This window comes from Dendropsophus ebraccatus, chromosome 2, assembly GCF_027789765.1.
Source record: "Dendropsophus ebraccatus isolate aDenEbr1 chromosome 2, aDenEbr1.pat, whole genome shotgun sequence".
In the NCBI taxonomy this organism is placed as follows: domain Eukaryota; kingdom Metazoa; phylum Chordata; class Amphibia; order Anura; family Hylidae; genus Dendropsophus; species Dendropsophus ebraccatus.
Genome location: NC_091455.1, coordinates 99,144,324 through 99,167,059, shown reverse-complemented (window position 1 = coordinate 99,167,059; position 22,736 = coordinate 99,144,324). Strand labels below are relative to the sequence as shown.

General features: G+C 41.0%; 1 protein-coding gene across 1 annotated transcript in view; it reads left to right on the top strand.

The window, feature by feature from the left end:
- The window catches only part of FARS2 (phenylalanyl-tRNA synthetase 2, mitochondrial), a 232,295-nt gene that overhangs the window by 140,600 nt on the left and 68,959 nt on the right, over nucleotides 1-22,736 (top strand). The window contains exon 6 of the mRNA XM_069960195.1: nucleotides 18,814-18,974. Coding sequence (XP_069816296.1) covers nucleotides 18,814-18,974 — 161 coding nt within the window. The remainder of the gene's footprint in view (nucleotides 1-18,813; nucleotides 18,975-22,736) is intronic.

Sequence of the window (22,736 nt, the reverse complement as noted above, 5' to 3'; positions counted from 1 at the left end):
TTCAGAAGATTAATAAAATCTTTAGTGAGATGCCTCCTTCCATAATGTTCTAATGCTAAAGAAAAAAGCATGGCCAATCGATACTGACCACGCAACCAATGACTGTAGCGGTGACCTCTGTATTCAGCAAAACAAGTTCTTTTCTACACAGAGCCCGAGCGTTTAGAGGCCTCTCTGTAGCCAATTCTTATATGTCTTCCTTTTTCCACAGTGCTTTACTGGATAACCAGATCACACAGTTGTTTATTTTAGGTTTATTGTTTTGGCTGTCAAGGGACTGTTTGCCATTCATTTTAAGCAAGGTACATGGCAGCACAGCGAGAACATGTGCAGTAATCCCTACCTTAGGGAAAGATGGTTGAGTGTCTAGACATGTTGCTGTATCTTTTCTGAATAAAGTCTCAGCTGAGAAGCTGCTTAACAGATTGATTTTTTTATGACATTGTTTTTAAAGTTTATTGAATTTATCTATCTATCTATCTATCTATATCTATCTATCTATCCTATTATATGCAACTGTGTATTTTTTTATATTAACATGCAACGTGTCTGTGTTCATGTTATCCTCACTGATGCCATAAACAGAATCAAATAAATGTTCTTTATGATTATATGTAGCTTGTCCAAAGTAATTTCTAGCCATGGCTATAGACCACCTAAAGCTATGCCTCAGGCACACTTGTCTCACTAGTCATTCATAAGAAAAGTAAGGGTTTCTTTTGTCATGTTCTATTGTTTAAGCTGTTTAGCTAATGTTACGGTTCAAAGGGACATTTGCAGAAATTCTTTTTGATAAGTTGACATATTAGATATAAAATATGCAAACCACAATCTAAGAAGCTAATATTTAACATTTAAGAAATCAGGATTAAGGTGATGTTTTCAAAATGTGCAGGTTAGTGTATGGCCACTTTTGTAGTCTATGTATTATTTAAGTAGGACCATATTTCAGACTACTGCAAAATGCCTTACTAGAGATGAATGAACTTTTGAAAACTTCAGTTCAAATAGTTTGTCGAACTTTACAGCGAAGTTCATGTTCGATTTGAAACAAACCTGAATGAACTGCATTATAATAGCAGAACGATTGCAGCTATATTAGTGGTAATATTACAGAGAACAGCTTCCTGAGGCGGGGGAACTATTACAGTGAAAAAAAGTCAAAACTTCATAGTGCGAAAAATGTCAGTGCTCAGGCTTTCACCATATTTGACACGTTACTGCGTTGTTGTCAGTAGAAGATAGCATTTACAGTTTTAGTGGATGAGTGTTGAAAAAATGAAGCTTTCTCTCAGGACAGGAGTAATGGATGAGTGGCATTAAATAAAGTTTTCTCCCAGGACAGCAGTGGATGTTGGTTGCTCAACTGTAAAAAATCAAGTTTTCTCCGTGGGTAGTAGTGGACGTTGGTGGATCAGCAGTGTAAAATTATGTTTTCTCCATTGACAGCAGTGAACCTTGGTCGATCAGCGGCATAAAATGATGCATTCTCTCAGAACAGCAATGGACACTTCAAAGTGGCAGCACCATGAGGGGCAATCTATTTAACCAAGAGTGGCCTAGAACAGATGGCTGGAAGTGGCACTTTTTAAGACCCAAAGGTGCCTAGCACAGAAACCTGGAGGTTGTGGCAACAGCAGTAGTATCCTTCTTGATCCTGAGGGGCCTAACACCCAAATCTAGAGGTGGTAGCAGCTTCTAGGGGCTTCAGTGGGTTAACTTCACCCAAGATAGCGTAAAGGACTTTATTTGGTAATAAGACACTTAAGACAGTGCCAAAGAATATCCAAATGGAATGGACATAATATACCAGGTGCTTCAGTGGGTTAAATTCACCCATGATAGCCAGCAAAAATGTTCTTGGGAACAGTGACACAATTAGCACAGTGCCACACATTAAACACAGGGAACTGTAACCTGCAAGTGCTTCTATGGGTAAACTGACACCCTGATTGACAGCTCCTACTCTAAAGCAGTCCTGTGTCACTGCAACTAACTTCAAATTGCCCTGCCTGAAGCTATAATCTCCTTTTCTCTCTCTGTCCACTGAAAACACCTGGAAAATGTTTTACACGACCGTTTTGTTAAAGGTTCTGTCGAACTCGGCCAAAAGGTTGGATTGTTAACGAACCAAACTTTTAGCGAACTTTGAAGTGAATCAGGGTTCGATGGTTTCTGTTCGTACATCTCTATACCTTACCTGTTCTTTCTACATGATGTATATGTAATATTACTTATTATATGACAAATATATCCTACGTAGGAAATCCCCAAATCACTATCAAATATTATAGAGAAGGGTCTCTCATATACAAACTACAAAAAAGCCCCCAAAAGATTATATGGCAACCTTATTCTCTTCACAAGCTATGCTAAATAAAGTTAACATGTCAATAATATTGCATAGAGACTGACTGCCCTTTTTCATATTAACATCCAAGTCTCCCTTGATCCTATTTAAAGGGGTTATCCAGTGCTACAAAACCATGGCCACTTTCTTCCAGATACAACACGACTCTTGTCTCCACTTCAGGTGTGGTTTGCTTTTAAGCTCCATTCACTTGAATGGAACTGAGCAGCAACCCCCCCCCCCCCCCCCCCCCCCCCCAAGCTGGAGACAAGAGTGGTGCGGTCTCTGGAAGAAAGTGGCCATGTTTTTGTAGCACTGGATAACCCCTTTAATGAATCAGCCATGACCATATCATATAGCAGAGAGCTCCATAGTCTCACTGCTCTTGCAGTAAAGAATCTGCGTCTGTGCTGGTGGTAAAACCATTTTTCCTCTAGATTTAGAGGATACTACTTGTCATGGTTACAGGCCTGGGTGTAAAAAGATCACTACAAAGATCTCTGTACTGTCCATTCATATATTTGTACAAATTGATCAGATCACCCCAAGACATCTTTTTTTCTAAACTAAATAGTCCCAAGCTTGATAACCTGTCTTGGTACTGTAATCCACCCATTCACTTAATGACCTTGGTCACCCTCCTCTGCACCCGCTCCAGTTCAGCTGTATACTTCTTATATACAGGTCACTAAAACTTTACACTGTATTCCATATGTGGTCTGACTAGTTATTTATAAAGAGGAAAAACTACAATACATTCTCTTCTTTAGCAACTATACCTCTCTTGATGCATCCCGTTATTTTATTAGCCTTGGCAGCTTCTGCCTGGCACTGATATCTAAAGTTGAGTTTACTTTCCACCAATACCCCCAGGACCTTTTCGGAAGCAGTTTTACCCAGTGTTTTATTATTTAGCACATAACTGTACTTACTATTTCTACAGCCCAAATACATAACCTTTATCCACATTAAGGCCAGGTTCAGACTATGTAACTGTGCGGCTGTATTTGCGGCTGTAATTGTGCGGCGGTATTTTTGGTGGTTCATGCGTACGCTGGAAAGTATAGGATATACGGCTGCACAGTGCACACTATGTATGAATCTACGGCCCGATCGTAAACGGACCCGTAAAAAATGAACAAGACCATTGTTTGCAGCTGGACATGCGGCCGTGGATTGACAGGCGGTCCGTACGGAGTACTTCAAAAATAGCCGGCAATGATGCCGAATGCCGATGCCTCTAATAGTTAATATTATTATTTATTTATTAAAAAAAAAAAACCGCATAGGGTCCCCCCTATTTTTATAACCAGCCGGGTTAAAAACCAAACGACAGCAGCCTGGTAACACCAGGGTGGGAAGAGCCATTGGTTTAGGCCCTCCCCAGCCTAAATCTTACCAGCCTGCTGCCGCCCGGTCCAGGAGCGCCAATTTTGACGCTCCGGGACCACTGGCACCCGGCTCTTCCCAGTACCCCTGGTGGCATTGGGTACTGGGGTAATAATAGGGGGTTAGTGTTAGCCATTTTATACCGGCTAACACTAGGCCCCAACTTAGTAATGGATTCCGTCTATTAGACGGCTTCCACTACTAAGTCTATAAAGTAAAGAAATAAAGACAAGACACAAGTTAAAAAATTTTTTTTATTCAAATAAAAACACCCCCACACCCCTCATTGACCATTTTATTTAAAAAAAAACAAAAAAACGCTGGTCATCGACGTAGTCCACGGAATCCGACGTAATCCCCAGGATACCGATATCTGAAAAACAAAAAGGGAGAAACACACAAAAAACACACAAACAGGAGCACAACACCCATCATTGTGAGCGGTGTTGTGCACCTTACAGTATGCAGCATCTTTACAGATCGCTGCTTACAGTCTGGCCCCCAAGGGGTTAAGGGAGGATGTATCGTATCCCCCTTAACCCCCTGGGGGCCAGACTGATGTCAGACTGCACCCATCCCAGCAAGGAAGGGGTTAACTGACCCCACCTTCCTTGCTGGGAGGGGTGCAGTGCAGGGGAGGGGGTGGGGAGAGCTCTATACTCACCCCGATGTGTCCTCTTCGCTGGTCCGCAGCACAATGAAGTCACTGTACTGCGGACCGGCTCATTATACGTGCGCTCAGCCGATCAGCCAATCAGCTGAGCGCACATATAATTCTAAATGTTTCTTCTAATAATGCTATTGTGATAACATAATTAGAAGAAACATTTGATGTTTTCATTAAAGTAAAGTGATGATTAGTACAAAATGCTCTTTTGCCGGCAATATGAATTAACGGCTTATGGAGCTTCCTGTACTAATTAATATTTAATTAATAAAACACATTTTCGATGAAATAAATTCAGTTTCGTTGTTCAATAATTTAATTCTAACGAATCCATCATTGTGCAATTAAATATACTGTAAAAAAATAAATATATATATATAAATATACATTTATTTATATATCTATTTATTTTAACAGTATATTTAATTGCAAAATGATGGATTCGTTTAAATTAATTAATGAACAACGAAAGGCACTTTATTACAACGAAAATGTGTTTTATTATTTTAATAGATTAACCATGAGAGACATCGGCATTAGTGCAGAGTATCGCAAACCCCGATAATAGCAATTCATGTAAACTGTGTTCCCTGCTTTCCCAGATGCATCCAGAGGTGTTTGCATCACTTTCTTAAGATTTTATTTGTTATTTTTAGTTGAACCAGATTTCCAAGTAAATGACCGTATGTTTTGAGCCGCATGTCTATTTTTTCCCACGGCCGTAGTTTCATCCGCACATTTACAGCCGCATAAAAAATACAGCCACACAGTTACATAGTGTGAACCTAGCCTAAACGTCCTTTGCCATTTCTCTGCCCAAGCCTCCAACATCTCCAAATTCTGCTGTAATGTTATATTATCCTCCTCTGTGGTGATAAATTCACCCAGTTTAGCATAATCTGCAATAGCTCCGATTTACTTTTGCGGGAGTTAAAGATACGATCTTGTGGATAAAAAACCTGAAAATAGAAATCCCCCCCCCCAAGTTCATCAGTCTCATGTCAGTGGAGTTTAATTCTGTTGCAAACATAAATCAATGAGTTTCTTATGAAGTTATATAACAGTAATAAAGCTCACTACAGCAGATTTGAGAATGAGTTCCTGAATCCCATACACTTGTGTCTGTAGGTTAAGCTTCCGTGTGTTCTCTTTGGTCTTTGCCTGAGTTGTGCATCTGCTTTTATCACAGCACATGATTCATGTCATTTACAGCAATTTAACAGACAAGTGCCTGCACATTTTACTGAAAAGATTTTTTTCCCTTTACTTTCTACTACGAAGATCCCAATTAATGAAGGAAAAAATCCCAGCAATGACACATCTTTGCCTTCAGTATTCTAGCATCTCCTTGTACTCTTCACAAAAAAATGTCATGAAGTACAAATGCTGTTTTTTTTATCTTTTGAAAAGTTTTTGAGCTCCTGCTTTTTATTAGCAAAGAAACACCAGGGAACTTATTGAAAGCCATGGAACAAGAAACAATTGTATTAGAAGTAAAATTTAGTTTATGTGATGTGGTTTTTCTGTATATCACATTCAAGGATTGAAAAAATAGTAATAATCTGTTTTTAAGAGTTTTTTTCATGCAATTATGCGATCTATGATGAGAGTTCCATATTGAGGGGATCCCCACTAAGCACAGATTGAATGTCACAGCAATAATGAAGCACAGTGACTGTTCTGTAATGTTTCCACCGCACAATGCACAAAATATTGTTCCAGAACAGCAACTGAGCAATATATTTGAATAGGGCTCAATTACACTTCTTTGTGTAGTGCTTGTCTGGGTTTTTTTTCTGGGGGTCTTAGAGGTTTGACCCTCGCAATTGGTAAATAATGGCAATTTAATTCTCTATTGCTTTCAATAATGAAAGCCAATTTAGGAATAGTGTGTAAATCAGTTTGTGATATTTAGCATTAAAGGGAACCAATCACCTCTATGGTGGAGGGTGAACCAGCCCCAGTACCTTATAGCTGCCTGGTACAGCTCTCCAATGCTGTGCCCCGCAGTCTCCAGTGGGGCATCAAATAAAAAAAATGGAATCCTTTGTTCCAGCCCCTGGGATTCAGGCATTGGGACGGAGCTTTAGTGGTAGTCACACTGCCTCTGCCCTCTTCCCAGTCACTCAGGCTTGATTGACAGCCTGCACGCTAAATCGCTGCCATTTAAAGGGAATCTGTCAGCACCTATTCTGGTTCTGAGGTGCTGACAGTGTGAAGAAGGTCTGTGTCTCTTAGTGCGGTGTGTTACCTTTATTTTTCAGATGGGTGCTGTTCTTTGTCCCCAATCTGTCCCAGAATTTTCTCCAGAACTGTCAAAGAGGGGTAGTGGTGATGTGTTCGTGCCGCACATCGGCCTGCCTCACCACTAGCTCCTCCCAGCTTCTCTTGAATATTCATTGCGCCTGGCCTCCTGGCAACGTCATCTTTAGCTGCCTGGGTCTGAGGCATTGTCCTTCCTCGGCCATATGCGCCGTAGTGCGTCGGTACGGCACTGAGCGAAGCCATTGAGGGCATAGGCTTTGACCCTCAGCACGCCTGCGCTGGTCCCACACACTACAGCGCATGCTTCGAATCAGGCCGCGGGAGCGCGGACAATGCACAGACCCAGGCAGCTAAAGATGATGTCGCCAGGAGGCCGGAGGACAGGCGCAATGATTAGCTCGGAGAAGGTAGTGGTAAGGCGGGCCAAAGTGCGGCACGAACACATCACCACTACCCCTCTTTGACAGTTGTGGAGAAAGTTACATTACAGATTAGGGAAAAAGTACAGCACCCATCTGAAAAATAAAGTTAACACACCTCACTAAGAGACACAGACCATCACACTGCCAGCACCTCAGAACCAGAATAGTTGCTGACAGATTCCCTTTAAGCGCACATGGCTAGAAAGATTTTGGAGCCAGCATGACTACATGCCATTGTATACTGAGCTGGGATCAGCATCATTCCAACACTGAGGCCCAGGCCTGTAAGCAGAAGGGATCCCCCTCCTCAATAGCATTGCGAGGGGGGGGGAGTGATCCCCCCACTAAACCACAGGGAAAGGACCATGGAAGACTTTTAAAAGCAGCTGTCATGTTTGACAGCTGCATTTAATGGTCTTAATTAGCGGGAGCAGCGATCGTCCATGCCCGCTAATAGCCGTGGTCCTGGGCTGCAGATAGGCAGAATCGCATCAATTCACAGCAGGGTCGCGGTATGGCCCCCCTCTGAACTTCCCTAGCGATGAGATGGCGTAAATATACGTCATTCGTCATCAAGGGGATAAACTGCGTGACAGTGTTGGAGAGCTGTGCCCAGCAGCTATAAGGCACTTGGCACAGATGGCGTAAATATATGTCATTTGTCGTCAAGGGGATAAACTGTGAGACACAGTGTTGGAGAGCTGTGCCCAGCAGCTATAAGGCACTTGGGCTGGTTCACATTCTACAAGGGTCGTGATTGGTTCTCTTTAAGCTAAAAAAAAATCCCCACATTTACACTTCTGGGTAATTTAACAAATCTCATGTTTTCTAAGATGAGTGTCCCACCTTCTTGATGCTAGTGTTAGTGCAACTAAGTGCTAAAAGAGGGTTATCGGACAATTACGCATTTTGCGGTACATAATATTTCTATTATATGTTTTATTTATATAACGGGAAAGGCGGGGGGGTGATTTTAATTTTTATTGGGGGAGGAGCTTAAGGGTATTTTTAAAAACTTTTTTTTTTTTTTTTTTTTTACACCTTTTAAGTTCCCCTGGAGGAATTTTTCATGCAATCATTAGATTACATACATTGATCATTGCTCTGCCATAGGCATAGCATTGATCAGTGCAATAGGTGCTTTGCTGATTAAGCCTGCCTGTGGCAGACTCAATCAGCAGAGAGCCGATCGGACCGCACGGACAAAGGTAAGAGACCTTTGGCGTTCCTTGAAAGTGATCTGTAAGTGACAGAAGCGGCTCCTGTTACTTACACTTAAACGCCGCCATCGCACCACAATCGCAGAGTTTAAGGGGTTAATGGCGGGCTTCTGCGTGATCGCTGCAGCCTGTCATTAACGGTGCTATGAAGCGCGCTTCGCTCCGGAGCACGCTTCATAGCTCCCCAGAGACCCAGGACGTACAGTTACCTCTACAGTCATCTGGTGACAGACTTCTAGGGGTTAATCTGAAAAAAGTTTGAAAAAACAGCAAAACTGTAATGTACTGGGAAGAAAATACACAAAAAGCATATACTTTAAATTACTTTTCATATATTCACACTAACAGAAATGTCTTGTCCTTAGTTCACCTTTTTTTTTTTTTTTTTTTTTTTTTTTAAGATTCCTTTATCAGACCGTATGTGAACCCAATTAATGAAACAAAATCAGTCTGAGAAGCCTACAAAGGAAAAGTCTTTTTAAGGGAATCTATTTATTCATAAAAACTAATTGTACTAAATTGTTTATACAAGAAAAGTTACACCACAAAGAACCTGTATGTTAATGGGGGCTTCAGAATGGTATAACTTGAAACTTTTAAATTGGTCAATCGTGTTTTTAATGTAAAAGGCAGTTTTAGTGAAGGCTGTAACTGCCCTTGCATCCCTAAAGGGGTACAGAGAGGGCTCATAAGGTGATCCCACTCTGTACAGCGCTGCTACCATGGCTATTTAACCATTTAGCTGTTGCTTTCAAAACTGACTGCAGCATTTAAAAGACCTGTAAACAGTTTCATTTGTGCAATTAGTTCCACGCAATGGTATCACATAAAGCCGTTTTACTATGCATACTGGACCTGGCCTCAGAGAGGTAATGACGATAATCCTGGCTCGACACTCGATTATTTTGGGCTTTAGCAGCCCTTCGTAATCAAGCTCCGATTACACAGCTCAATGCAATATGTATGTACAACATTGATTCCTATGAGCGAACATGGTATTGCTCATAGCAACCTACCAGTGGGACTACAAATAAACATATAAAAATAATTGAATATAAATTATGCCATCCCATAGTAAGTGTAAATCACCCCCCTTTCTCATTGTTATTAACCCCTTCAAGACGAAGCCTATTTGCACCTAAAAGACCAGGCTCATTTTTCAAAATCTGACCTGTTTCACTTTATGCGCTTATAGCTCAGTGATGCTTTAATGTATGCTAGCGATTCTGAGATAGTTTTTTCGTCACATATGGCACTTTAAATAAGTGGCAAAATTTGGTCACTACTTTGTGTGTTTTTTGTGAAAAACATCAAAATATCATGAAAAATTTAAAAAAATAGCATTTTATGAATTTTGAAATTCTCTGCTTCTAAAAAAAGAAAGTCGTATCACATAAATTAGTTACTAAGTCACATTACCGATATGTCCTCTTTATTCTGGCTTCATTTCATAAACATATTTTACTTTATAGGGTGTTACAGGACTTTCCAAAACTGATTTTTTTTGGGACCAGTTCTTTTTTTAAGTTGATTTAGGGGGTTTGTATACCGGAAACTCCCATAAGTGACCCTATTTTGGAAACTACACCCTAAAGAATTAATCTAGGGGTATAATTAACATTTTAACCCTACAGGGGCTGGAGGAAAGTATTCACCATTAGACTGTAAAAAATTGAAAAATGTAATTTTTCCAATAATATGTTCCTTTAGTTTGAAATTTCTCAATTTCACGAGGAACAGGGGAGAAAACTCACCCCAATACATGTAATGCAGGTTCTCCTGAATAGAACGGTACCCCATATGTGGGCATAAACCACTGTATGGGCACACAGCCGGGCTCAGAAGGGAAGGAGCTCCAATTAGCATTTTCCGTGCAGATTTTTCTAAAGAAGTTTCTGAGCGCTGGGTGCGTTTGCTGTGCCCCTGTAGTGTCTACAGAATAGAACCCCCCCAAAAGTCACCCCATTTTGGAAAGTACACCCCTCAAATAATTCATCTTGGGGTAGATTGAGCATTTTGACCCCACAGGTATTAGAGGAAAGTATTCAAAATTGGTCAGTAATAATGAAAAACTCGATTTTTTTCCAATAATATGTTGGTTTAGTTTGAAATTTCAAAATTTCACAAGGAACAGGAGAAAAAAAGTACCCCAAAATTTGTAACGCAGGTTCTCCTGAGTAGAACGGTACCCCATATGTGGGCATAAACCACTGTATGGGCACACAGCGGGGCTCAGAAGGGAAGGAGTGCCAATTTGCTGGAGCAAAACCGCAGCTAGTAATAGTTATTAGAATAGTGCAGTTACTAAAATGAAATAAAAAAAATGAGATTACAGGTAATGTGGGGTGGTTAGGGGTAATCTGGAGGTGGTTACGGACAGTCTGGGGTGGTTATGGGTAATCTGGAGGTGGTTAGGGACAGTCTGGGGTGGTTATGGGTAATCTGGAGGTGGTTACGGTCAACATGGGGTGGTCACGGGCAACCTGGGGTGGTTAGAGGCAACCTGGGATGGTTAGAGGCAACCTGGGGTGGTTACAAGAAACTTGGGTTAGTTACAGGCAACCTGGGGTGGTTAGAGGCAACCTGGGCTGGTTACGGGCAACGTGGGGTGGATACGGACAACCTGCTGTGGTTACAGAAAATCTAGGGTGGTTACAGGCAACCTGCTGTGGTTACGGGAAATATGGGGTGGTTACGGGCAATGTGGGGGACGGACACATCACTTTTAATTCCGTCACCAATCATTTATGGTGACAGGGGATAAAAAGTGGCGGCGGCACATGGCATAAGCGATCTGTGGTATATAGTATATACCGCTGATCGCTTGTATCAGGACCCCACAGGGGGGTCACCGATCACTGCCCCAGAGGTAGCGGAGAGCATAGGGCTTTCATTCATTTTTTCTTTTTGATCACTGTGAACAGACTTAGGTCTGTTTACAGTGATGGCGGCAGCCATCTTGGATCTGAGGGGGGTTAGTGACTGGGGCACTAGGGGGCTGATCTGGGGTCTGATTTTACTTATTTCATCTCCCCCCACCGTGATTCACGGTGGGAGGAGATGAAATACAGCGGCGGCACTGGCCCATTAGTGACCGCCGTATCGGCGGTCACTAAGGGGTTAATGAGGGTCGGCTGCGGGATCGCAGCTGATTCTCATTACCTCCGGTGCTGCAGTCAGATGAGAGCGGGATCGCTATCTCTGCAGCGATCTCGCTCTCATCATAAAACCCCGTCAGAGCAGTAACGTATATATACATTCCTAATGCATGGGGTATGTGCAATAGGAACGTATATATACATGTTACTGACGTGAAGGGGTTAAAAAAATTTGTTATCGTTGCGTGCGGAATCGCCCAAACTACTAAATTATCAGATTCCTGATTTTGCATAGTAATCAACGTAATCACAATAACCCACCAAAGTGCAAATTGCAGATTTATGGTACATTACATTAAGAAAAATTTAAATAAAAAGTTATCAAAAAGTCACATATACAAAAGCAAGATACCGATAACCGAAACTGCATTTGCAATTTTTATGGTAGGTTAGGTTCACACTACATTTTTCCATCCGTTTTGTTCAGTTTTTCCATTGACTTCCATTATAAAGGAAAACGGTCAAAACGCATTTGGTTTTTTTTTTGTTTTTTTTTTGCGTACATGAAAATGTGGTCAAACATGTTTTTGCATATGTTAAAAGAACGGATGTGTGTTGATCCGTTTTTTTTCATAATGTAACTCAACGGAAAAATTGATTAAAATGGATGGACTCAAATACAAATGCATTTTGCAAAAACTGATGAAAAAACATGGGAGATTTATCAAACTGGTGTAAAGTAGAATTGTCTCAGTTGCCCCTAGCAACAAATCAGATTCCACTTTCTATTCCTTACAGAATCTTTGTAAAATAAAAGGTGGAATCTGATTGGTTGCTAGGGGCAACTAAGACAATTCTACTTTACACCAGTTTGATAAATCTCCCCCATAGTGTGAACCCAGCCTTATTGTCATTATGCTATTGATAATCATCTTTTTTATTACTTAGCAATAACACAATTTACACATGATACAATGTATATTTTTTAATTAAAGAAGTTATCCAGAAAAAAAACACAGCTACTTCTTAGCAAAAACAAAAAAGCACAGCTACTTTCTAGCGGAAAAAACAAACAAACAAGAAAGAAAAACATTTACTTTTTAGCAAAAACAGCACCACAGCTGTTTATGTTTACAATTTAGCAATAGAACTGACCTGCATAAGGCTGGGTTCACACTGCTTTTTTGCAATCCTTTTTTTCATCCGTTTTTTTGCAAAAAACGGATGAAAAAAACTGATGCATTTGTGTCCATCCATTTTGATCCGTTTTTCCATTAACTTCCATTGTAAAAAAAAGGGATCAAAACGGGTCCTTTTTTTTGACGGACACAAAAACGTAGCTGACACTACTTTTGTGTCCCTTTAACCCCTAGACGACCCAGGGCGTATAGTTACGCCATGGAAGTCTGTCCCCAGACGACCTAGGGCGTAACTGTACGCCCTGGGTGTTTCTCCCGCTATGAAGCGTGCTCCGGAGCGGAGCGCGCTTCATAGCAGGTGGGGGCCGGCTGCAATCAGCAGCCGGGACCTCACCGGCAATGACACGCTGCAGCGATCGCGCTGCCGCGTGTCATTAACTCCTTAAACGCCGCGACCGCGGCGTTTAAGTGTAAGTGACAGGGGGAGTCCCCTGTCACTTACCGATCGGGACCCCCGCAGTGTGACTGCGGGGGTCCCGATCGGTAAAACGGGCCGCCGGAGGTCTCTCACCTGCCTCCGTGCGGTCCGATCGGCGATCTGCTACACTAAGCCTGCACAGGCAGGCTCAATGAGCAGATCGCCGATAACACTGATCAATGCTATGCCTATGGCATAGCAATCATCAGTGTAAAAATCAAACTAATCTATGTACAAGTCCCCCAAAGGGACTTCAAATGTGTAAAAAAAAAAAGTTATAAACACTATTACACTACCCCAAAACCCCTCCCCCAATAAAAGTCTAAATCACCCCCCTTTCCCATTATATAAATAAAACATATAAAAATAAATAAACAAATAAACATATAATATACCGTAACGTGCGTAATTGTCCGATCTATGAAAATATAACAAGCGTCATTGCGAACGGTAAACGGCGTACACGAAAAGAGGGAAAAAAGTGCGCGGATTACCGATTTTATGTTACATTATATATAAAAAAAAATTAATAAAAAGTGATCAAAACGTCCGATCTTCACACATATGGTATTAATAAAAACTAGAGATCATGGCGGAAAAATGACACCCCATACAGCCCCGTAGGTGAAAAAATAAAACCGTTATAAGCGTCACAATAGGCCCATTTTATTTATAATTAATTGCCAAAAAAAAGGATTTCATTTAAAAAAATATATATAACATTAGGGAATCTGTGTAACCTGCATATGGTTGTGTTCGGGCTGACCTATAGAATAATAGTATCATGTCGCTGTTACCATATAGTGCATTACGTAGACACAGGAACCCCCCAAACGTTACCATATTGCATTCTTTTTTGCGATTTCACCAATTTATATCTTCATAAATAATATATTTGGAATTCCATCGTACATGTTATGGTAAAATGAATGACGCCATTACACAGTACAACTATTCCTGTAAAAAACAAGCACTTACATGGCTTGTAGATAGAAAACTGAGAGTGCTAGAGCTCTTAGAAGGGAAGGAGGGAAAAACGGAAACACTAAGATCAAAATTTGCGCGGTCCACTGGGTCATTTTGGGCCTGGTCCTCAAAGGGTTAAAGAAACGGATCAGTTTTGATCCCTTTTTTTTACAATGGGAGTCAATGGAAAAACGGATCAAAACGAATGCACACTAATGCATCTGTTTTTTCCATTCGTTTTTTGCAAAAATCGAATTGCAAAAACGCAGTGTGAACCTAGCCTAACTCAAAGTGAGGACAAAAGCAGTGCCGTTTCTGGGAGAAAGCAGCCATATTTTTAACACCTGGACATTAAAGTGAATTTACCATCAGACATCGCTATAAGTTTTTTACATGAAAAGTCCGGCGTCGGGATACCCATGCCGCTGTTATTTTTTTAAATGCAGCCTGGTTCCTGTGCTGATTTATTCCTGGGCACCGGCCCGAAGCTCTCAGATGGGCCCACCCACCCCCAGTGTAATGAAACCCCCTCCCCTCTGTGATGCAGCTCTATTAGAATCAATGGAGCCACATCACAGTGGGGAGGGTCAGTGGGCTGCCTCTAGCGCTTCGGGCCAGTGCCCAGGAATAAACCGCTGCTGTGTGTGGGAACCAAGCCATGGTTCAAAAAAAAAAGCTTTAAATGGTTTTCCAGATCAATTATATTAGAAAATTATAAACTCGCTCAATGTTGAGGAAAACAGTATGTATTAATAGAATAAAATAAAAAATGGAATCAATATTTTGTTGTTGCTCAGGTTTCTATGATGACCTGAATTCTTTCAGTAATTTAGTTCACTAATTATAAGTAATATTTTATATCAACGTGTTTCTAACTTTTTCAAAGAACAGTTGATCAACTTTGCAAAATGGGGATTTGTCAGAGACCTGTTGTTTAAATAAATTTCACCATAAATGTTGGAATTGGATTGAGATCTAGATTATTTGCTGGCCATGCCATTAAGTTGATATGCTTAAAAAAAAGTTTAACAGTCTTGCTCTGTACTAAGGTACATTAGCATCCTAAAAGATTTGTTTATGATCACCTAACCTATTTTCTATTATCCAAATTGTTCTCGTGTGTGCTGCCAACTTGTTCCATGTAACCTTATATCATTATTAAGTGGAGGAATGTAATGGCCTTCTTTGGTCATCTATATGTTTTAAAAGAAAAACAAAAAAAAGTTCCAGTAGTATGTCCTTGGCCAATGCCTTTACTGAATATCACTTTAATCCAACCCTCCACACTTAATGATTGATTCTCTTTAGCTGACTGTTACTTTGTCTTCTTCTGTTTAGGGGTTAATGCTATTTCATTTGGCTTTTCATTCAGTTGTTTTCTTTCAGTTTGGTCACAAACATTTACTCTGGTCTCCATTTGTATAATTTTTTTGTTTATTTTATACAGTATTTCTAATTTTCAAGGCATATTGCTTGGGGCTGGGTTCACACTATGTATATTTCAGGCAGTATTTGGTCCTCATGTCAGGTCCTCATAGCAACCAAAACCAGGAGTGGATTGAAAACACAGAAAGGATCTGTTCACACAATGTTGAAATTGAGTGGATGGCCGCAATATAACAGTAAATAACGGCCATTATTTCAATACCACAGCCGTTGTTTTAAAATAACAGCAAATATTTGCCATTAAATGACGGCTATCCACTCAATTACAACATTATGTGAACAGATCCTTTCTGTGTTTTCAATCCACTCCTGGTTTTGGTTGCTATACAGCCTCACAAATACAGCCTCAAATATACATAGTGTGAACCCAGCCTTAAAGCGTAACTGTCATGTTTTTTTTATTGCAGAAATCAGTAGTATAAGCGATTTTAAGAAACTCTGTAATAGGTTTCATCAGCCAAAAAAGCCTCCTTCTGTACTCAAGAAGCAATCTCTCAGCCTCCCCCCCTGACTTCTTATCTGTGCATTATCAGGCAAACACGTCTTCATTACAGAGAAGCCAGTGAAGACAGGTTCTGCTCTCTCCATTGTAAGCCTATAAAGGGGGGAGGGGCTGAGGGAGATGAGGGAGCAGGAAGAGGTGACATGAAGGTCAGCTGTTTGTAGACTCTCTGGGCACCTAAAACGCAGGATTCTGGGGTCAGAAAGGTCAGTGCTTATCTATGAACTTACTGAGAGAAGATTGCAGGGTGTTGTGCTGTGCAGGACTGCTCCGTGCTCAGTCACTCCTAACAGCCCCTCCCCTCTCCATAGCCACATAATGGAGACAGAAATCCTGCTTCATTTGATGTGAGGGGGGAGGCTGGGAGATTGCTTTTTCAGTACAGAAGGAAACTCTTTTAGTACATAAAACCTATTACAGAGTTTATTAAAATCGCTTGTACTGTTAATATTTAATGTTTTCAGAAAAATGGCCCTGAAATGACAGTTACGCTTTAAGATTTCTATCATGGTACTCCGAAATCTTTATTGTTCTTTCATATGTATTATAATGTTGACATTTTGTGCAAGACAGGAAACAACTACCATCTTTCCCCCCTGTCTGCCTTGGATTTCCATTTTGGAGGACTTGTATAATCCTTTCCATTTTTAATTGACAGCTCCATTGTTAGGGCCATGTTTCCTTTTAGTTATCCAAGTCTATCATCTCAGTAAGATTTGTAAGCACGTGACCTTAGACATGGAGGTATCTCTTCTGGATATGGGAAGACAATTCCATATTTTTCCTCTACTTGATCTAGAAAAACATAAGCATTAGTTCAAAGTATTGAACTTTCATTTGTTTGATGTATTTTTTCCTAAAGCCAGACAGTTAATCAAACATTTTTTTTGTCATATCCTTAATTAGTATATTTGCTGCAAAGTAAGGAATCTGGGTAAACGCCTCTACGTGTGGTAATTTGGGAATATTTGTTTTGGGTTATAGTAATCTGCTGGGTCTTTTCTTTAAAAGAAATCAAGAAGAGTCAGGCGCCTCTCCCGGCTGCTATCTGCAGCCAGGGAGCGCCACTATTAGCAGATGCATATCCAAAATGCAGCTGTCAAATTTAACAGCTGCATTTAAATGCTCTGTACCTCATGTCCCTGGTGTCTAGTGGGACAGATCACATCGCGTTGGGAATCCGTTCTTCTGCCCGGGCCGGGGCTCAGCGTTGCACTGACGCTAATCCTGGCTCGACTGCCTGTCTGCAGCAGGCCAGAGCAATGTATCACTGATCTCATTGATCATTGCTGTGTATATACACAGCATTGATCTCTATGAGAGATCAATGCTGTGTATATAGAAGTCCCCCGGGGGGACTTCTACTTAAAGTAAAAAAAAATTAGTAACATTTTTTCTATTAAAAAAAAAAAAAATCCTATTACCCTATTAAAAAATCCTTTCCCCTATTAAAAGTCCAAATCGCCCCCCTTTTTTCCCATTTTATAAAAATAAATAAATAACCAAACATATTTGGTATTGCCACGTTCCTAATTGCCCAGACTATTAAATTATCACATTCCTAATTTTGGACGGTAAAATTCCAAAGTGTAAAATTTCACATTTTTGGTTGCATCAAATCCAGAAATAATGGCACAAAAAATGACACAAAACCTCACAAAGCCCCATAGACCAAAGGATAAAAGCGTTATAAGGATAGGAATTGAGCAATTTTAAACACATTTAGTTTTTTTAAAAAGGTTTTAATTTTTTAAAAGCCATCAAATAAAATATAAGTTATGCACAAGCCGTGAACTGCATTTTGTTTCTCTCTGTTCTCCGTGTTTTGCACTCCTCCTGGGGAGACCCACATGACCGCAATTAGCAGGAGACACCTGAGTGCACATGGTTTTAATCCCTCCTGTCTTTTCCCATTCTGTCTGCAGCAGCTATGGTGAGCGCAATACCTCATCCAGACTTGTGCTGTTTGGGGGCGACCTTCTCCGCCGGTGGTGCTGGCCGGGTTCTGGTGTGGTGTTTTTGGGTCTGGTCCTGTGGCATGGGGGTCGCAGGGCCGTCCCATGGCCCCCAATCCCTGACTGTGCGCGCCTGCGGGGTTGGTGGCCACTGACTGGCACGGTGTGGACTTAGTGTAGGGACCCATGTGTATCAGATACCGGCACGATGGTACATGGGGCAGTATGGCTTGATCAATTCATACACAAAATTCTGATGTGTTTTTTATTTAGCCTAGAGGCACTAGTATCAGCCATAGGTGTGAGGTGCAGCGCTCTTTTTCTTCTGTGAACCGAAAATATAAGTTATACAAGTTACATATCGTTGTAATTGTACTGATGTGAGAGACATAGATAACTTGTCAGTTTTACCATAAGGCCAACGGCGTAAAAACAAAACTCCCTGAAATGAAAACAAATTCCTTTTTTTATTTCAATTTGACAGTGCAAATGATTTTTTTCCAGTTTTGCAGCATATTCTATGGGAAAGTCTGTTATTGCAAAGTAGAATTGGTGTAGCAAAAAATAAGGGCCCATTTGGGTCTCTAGGTAAAAAAATGTGAGCGCCATGGCCTTTTAAACGTAAAGTGGAAAAAGCAAAAGCGCAAAAATGAAAATTGGCTTGACCTTAAAGGGTTAAACACAATTGAAGCCGACTCTTTGGCTTGGATCTAAAAAATATTAGATGTCTGCTGTATTGATTGGTTTTCAGTATCCTCTGTTTACATGAGTGTTACAGCCATCAGATGACAAGTACTGATAGATTTCAGATCTTTTAGTTGAGCTATTGGAAGGGGGATTTATACTTCATTTGAAACGTTTTCTGATAGTTTTCTGGATTTTTATCTTTTTTTTTTTTTTTTTTTTTTGCTTACAGCTGGTGCTCAGGACAAAATTGGATGGGCATTTGGTCTTGGATTAGAGAGACTGGCAATGATTCTTTACTGTATACCTGACATTCGCTTGTTCTGGAGTGAAAGTGAGCTCTTCCTGAAACAATTCCATGTGTCCGACATCAACCAGGCAGTCCATTTTCAGGTAACTAATGACTTGCCAAAGAAATGTTTTTGTTAAGAATTCATATACCGTATTTTTCGGACTATAAGGCGCACCGGACTATAAGGCGCACCTCCAAATTTAGCCTGCTAAGCCATCTAGGTTCATATATAAGGCGCACCGGACTATAAGGCGCACCGCATTATAGTGTATAAGGAAGCTGGAAGCCTCTCTCCCCTCTGCCCGGTCAAAGCAACATGGCGCCGGAGTCCCTGCGGCTCCCCCTCCCTCCTGCTCATATGCCGGCGGCGGAGCGGTGTGGCAGACTGCTCCGTCACACACAGCATCAGCGGGGACACACAGGGAGCCCATGGCAGCCCGTACTCTTCCCTCATCTGACAGAGGTAACAATCAGAACAGCCTGCCTGCAAATACCGGCTCCCCCGGACCCTTGCTGGGCTTAGCCGCAGAGCCGCAGCATCAGTTCCCCTCTGCCTCCACTCGGGCTCCCCCTCCCTTTCGGAATGCAGACAGCTCCTCAGCACAGCAGCGCTCAGCCCCTCTTCTGCATCCATCACAACAGTGCCTAAGTGAATCTTCTCCAGCATTTCTGCCTGCCTCCGCTCCTGTTAAGTTCTTGCCTGACAATCTGTGCATCCCTGACACTCAGCTTACTACAGCTGGAGAGAGCGGGACACCTTCAGAGCGGGACAGCAGGACAAGCCTGCGGAGCCATGGGCCGGGAGTCCAGGTGAGGGAGCGCTGCGCTGTGCTGTGTGGCGGGGAGATGCGAGCTCGGCAGCCTATCTGCGCCATGGAGGCCGGGGCTATCCCGGTCCATATATAAGGCGCACTGGACTATAAGGCGCACTTACAATTTCTTAGAAAATCATGGTATTTTAAGTGCGCCTTATAGTCCGAAAAATACGGTAAGTATTGTTAACAGCTGCTATATTGGTAAATAATTACTCACATCTATTGGTTTTCTCCCCATCTATGCTGTGTTGTACTGTATCTCCTGATATTCAGAGTTGAGGCTTCAATGAAAGCGTTCTGGGAACTAAGTATAGGTCTTGCCTGGTGCTTTTACCCTAGAGGCTTGTCCTTAAAAGCCAGTTGATATCACAGTTATAAAGATCTATTTTTTATGTTCAGAAAGACAGCTGAGAAGCAATAAAGGTCACTGTATTTTGTAAAGCATTGTACATGACAGTTTGCCTGTCTCCATTTCAGAAATAGGAAATAATAATTGTCTAACAAATAAAAATGGCATAATATTGTTATTGTGAAATCCCTAAAAACACGTCTTTAAAAGGGGTTTCCCATAAGAATAACTTATCACCATCCACAGGATAGATGATAACCGTCTGTTGGATTGGAGCAAGATAGTGCATAAACGTTCTTTTCAATCTCTGTCTGACAGTTTCATAGAGTTTGAATGGAGCAGCAGTGTGCATATTCAAACACTGCTTCATTCAAACAAGAAAAGCTGGGGGACCGACTAAACACAGCAATCACTGAGCTCAGGGAGATCAGTGAAAAAATTACAATGAAGTACTCAATCAAGAGTCTCCATTGGTGCCCCCTAAAAATTTAAATATGCAAAAAAGGAGTCCGTGGAGCCTTGGTTGCGAGTCTCAAAATACAGGAATTGCCAGATATCCCTAGTCATGTTAGGGATATCTGGCTGTTCTCGTGTGTTGAGACTCTAAAAGCTGGGCCCCTCAATTCTCATGATTGGTGGGAGTCAGCATTTGTAATCCTAATGATCAGACACTTACCAGCTATACTGTACATTTTTTTCTGTGACGAATTTACAATTCCTTTATATCCCTAATATGTTATCCCTGTTCTTCAATTGGATCATCCATATAGAAAGCAGTTTTACCCCAATTTTATGTGTTTTGCTGTTAGTGCAGTCTGTGAATAGTATTAACCTTTATTCCTCTTTCTTGTTTATGACACTGGTCTTTAATCGAATTACTCTCAATGCTTTCCATTTTAACGAGTTTCTAAAGTAGACTTTGTTCCTGATATCTTTAGTTTTTTATCTAGAATTCTAAGTTATCTAGGTCCTAAGTAGTCTTACAGTTATTACAACAGTATGGGGGAAGTAGGCCATAAGTCTGTTATAGCTACAAAAAGAATGTTTTGTCTCATTTACTCCAGTTTGATCTTAAAACCACTTTCTCATAAACTAGGGCTCTGGGCCTCATGTTGCCATTAAAATCATTACGTCCACCAAAATAGCTCATAGTTCACTGCATAACCTTACACTCAGATAATGAAAAAAGACTACATTGGTAAAAAGGTTTCAGGATGAAACATATTATAGAAAATAGGCTTTTGGAGCACTAGGCCTTACAAAAATACCAATGCAACAGAAAGTCGAACTTTACATGATTTAAATTAGCACTGTCATTCTAAAAAACTTAGTTTGTCATAGAGAGATAATGAAGGTTTTGATTGGTGCTCGCTTAGTGTTTTCTCCTTGCTCTGTGTCACATAATTGAGATAGTTACATAATGGGATTGTCTAGCTTGTCTAGCTTGTCTATGGGATTGTCTAGCTCCCATAAACACAAGGCAGGGTAAGTTTGTGTCCGCATGCTTTTCTTCTCGTTCATTTTAAGTATTAAGTCTGGTTCTGAGTGTTCACATATAAACTTCTGACATGTCCCTAGGACATAACCAAAGGGAAGAGTCCAACCGCACAAAAATAAAAAAGCCGACAGTTCCATGTGAAGGCCTTGTAAGTCAAAGATTAAAGCGTAACTGTCATTTCAGGGTCATTTTTCTGAAAACATTAAATATCAACAGTACAAGTGATTTTAAGAAACTTTGTAATAGGTTTTATAAACCAAAAGAGTTTCCTTCTGTACAGAAAAAGCAATCTCCCAGCCTCCCCCCTCACTTCAGAAGAAGCAGGATTTCTGTCTCCATTATGTGGCTATGGAGAGGGGAGGGGCTGTTAGGAGTGACTGAGCACGGAGGATTTCTGCAAAGCACAACACCCTGCAATCTTCTCTCAGTAAGTTCATAGATAAGCACTGACCTTTCTGACACCTGAATTTAGCGTTTTAGCTGCCCAGACAGTCTACTAACAGCTGACCTTCATGTCACCTCTTCCTGCTCCCTCATCTCCTTCAGCCCCTCCCCCCTTCATAGGCTTACAATGGAGAGAGCAGAGCCCGTCTTCACTGGCTTCTCTGTAATGAAGACGTGTTTGCCTGATAATGCACAGATAAGAAGTCAGGGGGGGAGGCTGGGAGATTGCTTCTTGAGTACAGAAGGAGGCTTTTTTGGCTGATGAAACCTATTACAGAGTTTCTTAAAATCGCTTATACTACTGATTTCTGCAATAAAAAAAAATATGACAGTTACGCGTTAAGAAATCCAGCGGCTTCCAGAAGAGTGTAAATCTTTGCCTATGTTTACACAATGTTTTATCAGCTCCTTTTAAAATTATGTCCGTCATTTTGAGTCTAAAATAACGGACGTCATTTAGCAGCCTGGCCTCCCCTTAGTGCAATGACTGATGTTTGTACATTATTCTAGTTTGGGGTTACTAATTGGACGTTAAGTGTGGCTTAATTAAAAAGTCTATTGAATTTAATAGTAAAAATGGATAAAAAATGGTGGAAAAGAAAAACTGTGTGTGAATAACTAACAAAAAACATCCGCTGCTTGCAAAAGACATCCGAAAATAATGATGATGTTCATTGTTTTGACGTCTGCGGTAAAAACGTCCGTTATTTAATACATTGTGTGCATTGGACGTCCGTCTTGTGGTGCCCAGTTAGGG